Genomic DNA, 10,028 nt, shown 5'->3' with positions numbered 1-10,028 from the left:
ATAATGCAAATCATGGAGTTTAAGAAATGACATTCATTGATTTTGGCTAATCAATACAACCATTTGAGATGCAAATAAATCCAGAAACATGTGAAAGAAATCATGTCGTATAAGAACATTATGTTCCTAATGAAATGGTTAAACTTTATAAAAACATTTTGTTTCTAAACCCTATATTTAATATCAAAATGGAGAAAATAAGAAGACAAATTTCTAAATGACCCCATTAGGGTCGGGGGCGTAAAACTTTAAAAGAGGGGTCCTAATATTTTATTTATTCATCATATATTTTTTTATTTAAAATCTCTTTTTTAACTATTTTAGATGTGAAGTCATTAGCTATTGTTTTATAATTAATTTGTTTTAATAATTTCTTTTCAAATGATAATATAACGAATTCATTCTAAGACATTTCTAAATGTTAGAAAAGATTAAATCAATTTTAATTAAAACTTCTTTCTGCTTAGGCAACAATTACAGAAACTATTAACATTATTCTATAAGCAATATGTATATTTAAAAAAGAATTATTTTATAAGCAATATGTGTATTTGAAAAAGAACCATCAATATTGGAATAACTATTACGTGTTAAAGAAAGTTCAAGGTTAAGCCAATATTTTCTAAATCCTCACTATAGTGATCTCAATATTATACCACTAACTAAAAAAAATAAAAAATCCACATGCTTCAATTGGTTCAAATTTATTTTGAGGTGAAAAATACTTTGATCTACTCTACGTATATAAAGCAATCATCTCTAAAAGATTTTTCAAGAGACTTTGTAATTTCTCTAACCATATTTTTATCAAATTGTTTCTTTCGAAATTCAGGTTTAGTTTTAATTTATATACAATTTCCTTAATATAAACTATACCACTCATAATACATATAAATTTTTTTAAAAAATATATATATACAAGTAATTAATTTTAAAAAATAAAATTTCGAGGATTACTTTAGTGGCCTAGGGGTTAAGATCACCGCAGAAATAAATCATGTTGCATAAGTTGAGACATTCTCTTTGGCTACTCTGTGTACTTAAAAGACCTATTCAACATGTAGAAACTAATACTTGCCAGATTCTTCATTTACATCACCTTTTTACTATGTGAAATTAGTAACTGTAACTTTTGCTGGGTGACATGTATTCATTGATTTATTGTGACAGTCTCAGAAACCAAAAAGAGAATATGGGAGCCAGCATACTGTATATGGAAATTGGGCTACAGGCCGGACCGGGTCAACCCGTATCTGCCGGATGACGTGCGCCGATCTTTCATATAAGGTTTAATAATTGCTTTTATTTTGTCCTCTCGGTGGTTATCGATGATAGCTGCTGACTCTAATATTTTTATTCTATATTTATTACTAACTTTTTCCGCATAAGTATTTCATATGTAGGTCTAGATTAATTTTTTTTTAAAAAAAAAATCAATATATTTCTTTTTGATACATGCTCATGAATTCGATGAAACGACATTATACCTAAGAATCCTTGAATTAGGTACTTTCATGATGACATGCGAATCTTTTTGGCCCAAATAACATTTCATTAGAAGGGAAATAAACACAATAATTGAATCTAAAAATGACGAATTAAAAAAATTCACTCTACATTCACATAACTGATATAAGATTCTCGTATACATTATCTTATTCAAGTTTCATTTATAGAATTACACAAAATATACCCATAAAACTAGAGGAGGTCTAGCGAATACATTCTTTTTTCTTCTTCAAATTTTGTCCGATAAAGAAGACATAGTTAAAACACAATGCAGATCATCATATATGATTAGGTACAATCAAATGGATGATATATGCCAGACTTTGGAGAGGAATAAAAATACTATCTGGAAATCACCATGTAGGTGAAATTACAGTTGATAAAATTTAAACAAATGTGATTCGGGCATTTCAATAACACAATAATATATCAAAAATGGTGTTTAAATTTTTTTTGAAACCAAGTTACTAAAGCGGACAAGAAATGGAGTGGAACTTCCAGACTGTCATCTCTCAATCCATTTACACCTCATTCAACTAGAGCTCACCTAGTTACCTTGTAGCTCTGCACAACAGAATACAGGAAAAATTAGATCAGAAAGTTGGCATGAAATTAGTTTTGAACACCACCCCGTTTAATACGGTCAAGACAATAGCCACAAAAATGATATACTATAGTGCTATTGTTTCTGAATGTTCAAATTTCAAATTTATATTTTTAAGCTTGCTTACAATACATCTACACTGGAGTAAAATCTTTTGAGTGCATTTGACTATGAGAAACATTGTTTCTGTGATTGGGTACGAATGTGTTTTGCCATTCTCACCTAAATTGTGTGCTAGCAACAGAAGAAATGTACTCGACGAAGTATTCAATTCGATCATCCTTTTCGACGAAGGGGTAAATCTGACTCTTAACTCAGTCCATAATTCAGACTACTCTTTTCTTGTATCATGAAGCCTCACTAGTAAGGAAAGCAATTACATCAGGTTCGGGGGGAAAATGAAGAGAGATGATGGTGCTTCTTGTATGAGGATTCAAAACTAGATATAAGAAACAGCATTATATTCAGCTCTGGCTTAACTTTATCAGCATAAAGAATAAACATTGATGGCTTAGTCCGGGTTAAGGTGGGTTTAAGTGAGAAAGGAATGATACAAGGGGATCATTGTAACCCAATCCACGACTTCAAGATGGTCTAAGAAGAACTACGTTTCTCAGAACTCATGAAAAACATCAATAATCTATTCTATTATTCAATCATAATTTACTTTTTCAATAATCTTCATTTTGATAAACAGAGCAACTTAAAATATACAATAGTTGAACTTTCTTCGGGAGAGAATTAAGACAATATATTCCCCTTTGCAATTTTTTTTTTAAAAGAATAAGCAGTGGTACCCTGACCCCCTCAAATGACAAAGTCTAATTAACACTGATGAGGCGTTTTATCCAACACACAGAACACTCGGGCAAATTTTAAAGAACGCATACCTTCACTCTTTTCATAAGGTCTTTGGCTTTCTGGTCGTTCTTAAAATGATCACGCACCGGCTGCATATCACATTAAAAACTAGGTCAGGCGCACAAAGAAAGGTAGAATTCCAAATATAGAACTATAAAAAAATAAAATTTGTGGTGCATCTTGAGAGACCAAAGAGTACAATATCTTAAATTTAGTATTAGTTGATATTAAATTGCTAATATTATTGATTATTGATTTATTTTTAGCAAGTAAAAATGAGATATGCCACAAACAAGAGTTATTCTAGGGTGTCGGGACTATATTAATTGTATATATCAACCAACGAACTATTGAGGTAATAACATCAACAATTAAGATATCACTTTCAAATAAGTGCTGCTAAAGTAAAAGTAGAATATAAAAATGAAGAGTCAATGCAAATGAACAGAGCAAAATTTGCAAATTTATCAAGTTGTAGTTATACAAGGACTATAAAAGAGACTGGATGAAGAATGTATCAACCTGTAATATCTTATTGACTGCTTTTGATAGTGCAGGTTTCAGGTCTGCAGGATGCAAACTCCCACTTTCATAGTCAGCAGCTAATTCTTCAAATTTTGTGTAGGTCCTAGAGTGGGAAAAAGAAGAAAATGAAAAATGAGCCATATTGAATAAATGACTGTACTGTAGTTAGCAAATCAGCTAGATGGATTTGAGAAAAATCGGAAATGACACACCTGTCACCACCATTCTCAGCACTTCGCTCAATTTTAAACTCATTAAACCAAGGGAGGACGATATACTTGACGTACTCCAGACATGGATTCTTTTCTACAACCTTTGGTGGACAAAAAGCCTTCTTTATCTTGACATTTACTTCTGCCTAAGGTGTTCATGCATGGCACAGGAAAAAAAATACAGTAAGTACACTAGGACATCGGAGGCAATGAAACCACCAGCTAGAAAAATCTATTACGAACACTGACACTACCTAAAAACAATTGTAGCACTGTGTTACAGGTGACAAATATATATAGCTAGACAGCCTAGAGGAAAAATCTGAAGATACCTCTTCATCCTCCATGTAAATGGAAGAAGAGGGGTCACTCTTGGACATCTTCTCTTGACCTTCCTGCAAACCAGGGAGCATATCTGCACGCCAAGATCATAAGGAAACAAACATATCAGAAGAGTTAGTCAAGTAAAAAAGAGTTTGAGTTTTAGAATAAAAAGAGACTATCATACGGTGGGACAATATGATAGGCTTGTTTTTCCTCTTGATGTCATCACAGTACTCTCTTGCAAGTACATTAACCTTTCGCTGGTCCATGCCTAGTTGACAGATGTCAGCCTATAATCAACAAATATCCTTATTTAGCTGGTACAAGCATAATTTAGACAAATAATTACCATTGTCACACAGACCATAGAATTGAACAAAAACACACATTGTTCACAGGCAACAAATGAACAAAAAGTATGCATCTCTCATATCTGTCCATATCAAGAAGCATATGCTTACCCAAACTAGAAACTCAAGGCAAGCCAGCTATGTGGATAGAAAGTGAAAAGAACTGGCAATGCACTTTTTAATCATTGGTAACCTAGACAAGCAAGAAACATAATAGCATTGCAGGGTTTACCAAGACAAGTAAGAAATAGATCATGATACTAGAGGGGTAGCTTGCATGCCTAAAAAAATACAGTGAAGCTGCTTCTGTTCTTTCTAATAAAGTCTCACAAAAGATGCTTATATTTGACTAATCGTTTTTCTCAAAAGTGTCTCTTTTTTTTCCACCCCAACCCCAGGAGGATCAACACTGTTCCCACTCATCCTCCAGCATGAATCGAACCCTCAACTTATCGGTTGATTGTGGAGGTTCTCAGCCACTCGAGCAAGCCTCATTTGTCATTAAACTAATTGAGCAACTTAGATTCCCCTTTGACGTATCCAGCTAACTGAACAAGAAAAAACTATATCCAAATAGTTAGTTATAAAAAGAGATTACCTTAAGGAAGAATATGTCAGCACATTGCATGCACGGGTAAAAAATCTGGGCTGCAGTCAACTCATCTTGCTCAGACCGACCCATAATTTGGCAGCACCTTATAATGAAGAAAAAACATGTAAGCAATAACTGACTGCTCCTTTTCAGAAGAAATAAGGAAGGTTCAAATGCTTTAAGCTTTACCTTAAAATCCTTGGAAGCTTGTTCCTTCGAGCTATGTCCATAACAAGAGGCCAGTACTCATGAGCTCTGGAGTTAATCTCTTTTGAAGACCACAAAAATTCCACTTGATCCCCTTCAAGATTCATTCCAACAGCCTTCCATATCTCAATCAAATATTGACCAACAACCTCAATTTTCTTCAGATCACCTCCCATCTTGTTATTTAGCTGGGCAAACCAATCTGCAATCCAGATCTTCACCTTGCAGCCAGCCGAAGTCAGTTTGTTGACATTTAGTGCCTTCAAAACTCCCTGTTTAGCAAAGAAAATGCAAAAGAGAAGAAAAAAAAAACAATCATGAGATACAAAAGGAACACATAACTGCACCGGAGCCCCTCCACTAATTTCAGTAGTTATCCTGCACAAATGTAACAGGAAGAAATAATGGCATAAAAAGTAGATTTTCCTGATGTTTTATTCAACAATGTATCACTTAGCTTGCAGTGATCTAATTGCCTAGTGCTTTTTATTACTTCATGGGAATATCTCGACTGATGAAACAGTAGTTGTTCTTGTTTTTTCTTTAGTACCTTTAGTAGTTCCTGCACTTGTCATGTTTTATGGATAATCTGCAAGTGATAGTTAAGCTCTTATTTTGCAAGGGGAAATTGAAAGCAAGTTCTAGTGAAACACCAATAATTTCATTCACATGATGTATAGGTTTGTCAATCTAAATAATTGATTAGAGAATTGATTTCATTGTATGACATACAAACAGTTCATATGAAATAATTCAGGCTTTTTTCTCAATCTCACCCCTTAGAGCAAAGACAAATCTTCCCTTCCCCAAATCTGACAACCACTTGAAGTCAACAAATGAGTTTCTTTCTCTATGACATTTATTTATGTTATTAACAAGTAAAAAAACCTGCATCTGAAGGAAGTCGATTACTGATCAGGAATCAAAGGGAAAACAATCAGTTCAAGTAGAATTGTGAAACAAAGTACCCCACACACATCCCACAAACCAGACACTAGGCAAGTGACAAATTTGTATCATCTTCATTGCTGCAGTTAAAATGTGGGTGGAATTGAGGTTTACATACCTGAGCAATGTGCATTCGACCAGAAGGCTCAAAACCATCATAGCAAATAGGTTGTGGCTTCTTTGCCAAAAGATTCATCAACTCATCCTCCTGTATGCATTCCTCCCCAATACTCCTAACAATCTTGAACTTTTCCTCCAAACTCATCCTAAAACATCAGTATGCGACAAATTCAATATCACACATGAACACGACTAAATTACAGCAAAGGAACAAAAAAGAAAATCCTATTTCATTAATATCAAACAACTAATTCTCTATTAAGAACTAAGTGGAACATCTATCTGGATCCACTATATCTTTTTCAATGCACTTTCATTCCAATACTCAATAACTAGACATAAAAAGAAATTACACAACCCTGAGAGCATATTGACTTACTGTGAAGCTGAAATGGAAGGATTGGATGAGGAAGCTGTCAATGAGAGTGCATCAATAGTTTCTGAAGCTTCTTGGTTATCCATATTCCTGCATCCACATAGAATTACGGTATTAACTGATTTTTCTGATAATTTTTAAAACTAATTTGGTCTCAGACTTACTGGGAAGATGATTTTTCTGAAGCCTCTTTGTTATCCATCAATCTGTTTTTGATTTTTCTAAAGAGAACAAGAATTAGGGTTTAGGATTGGTTGGAGAACATTCTTAAAATATACAACAGATAGCATTTTGACACGTGCATGCGCAGCTAAGATTGCGGGTCAACACGCAATTTAAATTAAGAAAGGAAATCTAAAGATTCTAACAGAAGTAAAACAATGACGAAAAATATGAAACAAACAAAGGGAAAGAAAACCAAAACCTTCAGCAATGGCGGAGATGGAAAAAGAAGAAGACGACTGAAAGACACGAATATAAATTAGGGCTTTTGTTTGAAGGTTGTTTTTGGAATTACAAAATATAAAACAGGAGATTATAGTAAAATACATAGTATTACTTTAAGAGATATTCGAGTTAAGTCGCTCAACTATGCACTAAGAAAGTAGTGCATAGTTGAGTGACTTTTGAGTGAAAATTGAAAGTTCACTAATTTTCTGAGAGAAGAGTGTATAGTTGACTGACCATATGAGGTATTAACTCGAGATATTGTTACAGTTTGGTACCAATATTATTTAGGATTACCTATGAAAATCTCGTCTTTTTAGTTTAATTATTAGTAAAAATTATATAGAATGACAAATTAATAATATAAAATAAATATAGTATCTACTATTTAATTTATTTGTGTTTCATAACAAACTGTTTGTTAGTCCCTCTCTCCCTCATATTCTCCCTTGCGACTCTTCCTCTCTCGCTTGCTTCCTGTCGCTCGCCTCTCTCGCTTTATATAAATTGTGTTTCTAATTGTATAAAGCGAGAAAAAATTGTATATATCGATGCAAATACATACCTTTTTGTTATATAAACTTGTAATTATACAATAAAGCGCTACCCTGTCCAAGTCTCTTTTGCCTTTCTTTCTTTTTTGTTTTGTACAAATTCAAATTGTATATAATTTATGTTTTGTACAAATTCAAATTGTATATAATTTCTTTCTTTCTCGTTTTATACAGATTCAAATTGTATATAATCATCATATACACTTATAATTATACAAATCCTTTTATACACTTCGTTTTATACAATTCTCTAGCCAAGTCTCTTTCTCTTTCTCGTATTATACACTTCGTTTTATACAATTCGCTTCAATTATATATGTATAGCGAATTATACATATATATATGTTTGCTATGGAGCGCAATTATTTAAACTTTGTTATAATCTGAATTTTATGTTTGCTATATGTGAAAATTCCCCTAATTGTTATCACTATTTCTTGTAAGTTTTATAAAATTTCAAGATTCCTCATTTTTGCGTATTATATTAATGTATCTCGTGCATTAAAATTAATGTATTTCACGCATCACGTTAGTGTATCTCGCGCATTAAACTAGTATATCATGTATAAAATGTATCCCGTGTATCATATTAGTGTATGTCGCGTATCAAATTAGTATATCATGTATAAAATGTATATCTAATTACTGTATCATATATTAAATGAAATGTATTTTACTTAACGATTAATGTGTCTCGTGCATTAATTAATACATCAACGCTTATATTATTATATCCGTTTTGAGGAATTTTTGTAATTATAAACTTTTAAGGATAAATTGAAATTTTGCCTTAAAAATATGTCATATGTATAATTTGCCGTACTATTTATTACTATTCAGTTTCATTTTTTGTTGTAAATATAAATAAAAAGAAAATTATTGGTAGAATGGAAGGGTTTTAGAAGCCTTCAAATTTGGAGTTGTATACTTATTAAGTGAGATCTAATTGGCCATTAAAATGCAGGGGGTGTGCATTATTTGAATTAAATAGAATAATTAAACCAAATCAAATCAAATTTATATTTAAAATTGATTTTTTGGCCTTTCAAATTGGCTTTGGATTAATCAATTACTTTGCTTTGATTTTGGATTTAAAAAAAAAATAATATTAGGTATATAGGTTTAGAATTAAGTTGTAGTTCACCACCTTTTTCCCCTTTCTGGTTATTGCCTTTTATAACGATTATGTCTATGTTTTATGTTTAATCAATAACAATAGGTATAAATATTATGTTTTATGTTTTACTTTTGGTTTATATTAGAAAAGTATATTTAAGGGAATAAATATTTGTATTACTTTAATTATGTTATTTATTATCAACATAAATAAATAACCAAATCGAAAAAAGTCGAATTGAATAGAGGAAGATCAAATCAAACCAAATTTATAATGGATCAGAGTGGGTTACACTTTTACAAAATCAGAAATAAAAAAATTCAAACCGAATAATGCAAAATCAAATCGAAAAACTGAATGCACAACCCTACCAAGATGAGTGGGCTCCATCCACATGTACAACAACATTGCCTATTTGGCCATAGATTTCCCAAATAATATTTGGAGAAAAAAACTGAAAGTAGTGTTTGTTCATACAATTTGTCATTGTTTGGTAAATATCCTAAATTTGGAAATACTAATTTTTTAAAATATTTGAGTCAAATCTCATTATTTGATATCTTTTGAAAAATAGATTTTACACCAAACTTTTATTTTTTACAAAAAACACTCTCCATAGAAATGTTTGTGTTGTACTACATAATTCTTTACGTGAACACAAATTAGTGATGAAATATTCAGCGAATATTAAAATGATGATATGATTGTTGATGAAAATGATAAACAATCGGCTCAGGGTAACAAAGTATGTTTTGTCTACTTCATTATGTTTGTTGTAATGCAAAACTACTATTAGTTTTTATAATTTTCAAAAATTATAAGATATAAATTATATATTTTTTTTAAAAATAAAATATATTTTTTAAATATTATGATTAAACGCTAACTTATTATTTTTGCATTTCTTCCTTTTCTCAATATCTCATTGGACTTATTTATAAAAAAAAAAAGAAAAAAAAAAGAGAGAAAGAGTTATCCATCTTTCACGAATAAATTAATATTCTTTTTAAGTGAGAAATTAATATTATGTTTATTAATTTCTACTAGAGGTAGACATTAAATGAAAAGAGCGATTTGCAACTTAATATTTTTACTATTATTTTTATACGGGAGAAAATAATATATATATATATATATATATATATATATATATATATATATATATATATATATATATATATATCGTGTAATCAATTTACATCTATTATACAAGAGATAAGTTGTTTCATAATAACTAATTTATAAGATAATTGATTTTGAAATAACTTGTTCTCAGTCAAAT

The 10,028-nt window shown here is 31.1% G+C and overlaps 1 protein-coding gene across 2 annotated transcripts; it reads right to left on the bottom strand.

Annotated features, from left to right (window-relative positions):
* Positions 1 to 1,767: 1,767 nt before the first annotated feature.
* Positions 1,768 to 7,162, bottom strand: LOC101247470 (tyrosine--tRNA ligase 1, cytoplasmic). Of its 2 annotated transcripts, XM_004230841.5 has the most exons (12): positions 7,053 to 7,162; positions 6,793 to 6,849; positions 6,632 to 6,718; positions 6,251 to 6,398; positions 5,167 to 5,456; positions 4,984 to 5,080; positions 4,220 to 4,325; positions 4,044 to 4,126; positions 3,712 to 3,857; positions 3,497 to 3,602; positions 3,004 to 3,063; positions 1,768 to 2,073 (listed from the first exon to the last, which is right to left on the bottom strand). In XM_004230841.5, the coding sequence occupies exons 2-12, from the start codon at positions 6,828 to 6,830 to the stop codon at positions 2,053 to 2,055; spliced, it is 1,182 nt and encodes a 393-aa protein (XP_004230889.1). In that variant the 5' UTR covers positions 6,831 to 6,849; positions 7,053 to 7,162; the 3' UTR covers positions 1,768 to 2,052. The 2 variants fall into 2 exon arrangements, with proteins under 2 accessions (XP_004230889.1, XP_025884448.1); XM_026028663.2 differs by having other exon boundaries at positions 6,793 to 7,065.
* Positions 7,163 to 10,028: the final 2,866 nt, after the last annotated feature.

This window comes from Solanum lycopersicum, chromosome 1, assembly GCF_036512215.1.
Source record: "Solanum lycopersicum chromosome 1, SLM_r2.1".
Taxonomy (NCBI): domain Eukaryota; kingdom Viridiplantae; phylum Streptophyta; class Magnoliopsida; order Solanales; family Solanaceae; genus Solanum; species Solanum lycopersicum.
This window is presented reverse-complemented; position numbering and strand designations above follow the sequence as displayed.

Bases quoted from the DNA above. Each gene is read 5' to 3' on its own strand.
- LOC101247470 (XM_004230841.5), bottom strand. From the start codon at position 6,830: ATGGATAACAAAGAGGCTTCAGAAAAATCATCTTCCCA. The intron at 4,127-4,219 runs GTATGATAGTCT...CTTGGCGTGCAG, and splicing joins GCCTATCATATTGTCCCACC to ATATGCTCCCTGGTTTGCAG. The intron at 3,603-3,711 runs GTGTGTCATTTC...TTCCCACTCTAG, and splicing joins GCTGAGAATGGTGGTGACAG to GACCTACACAAAATTTGAAG.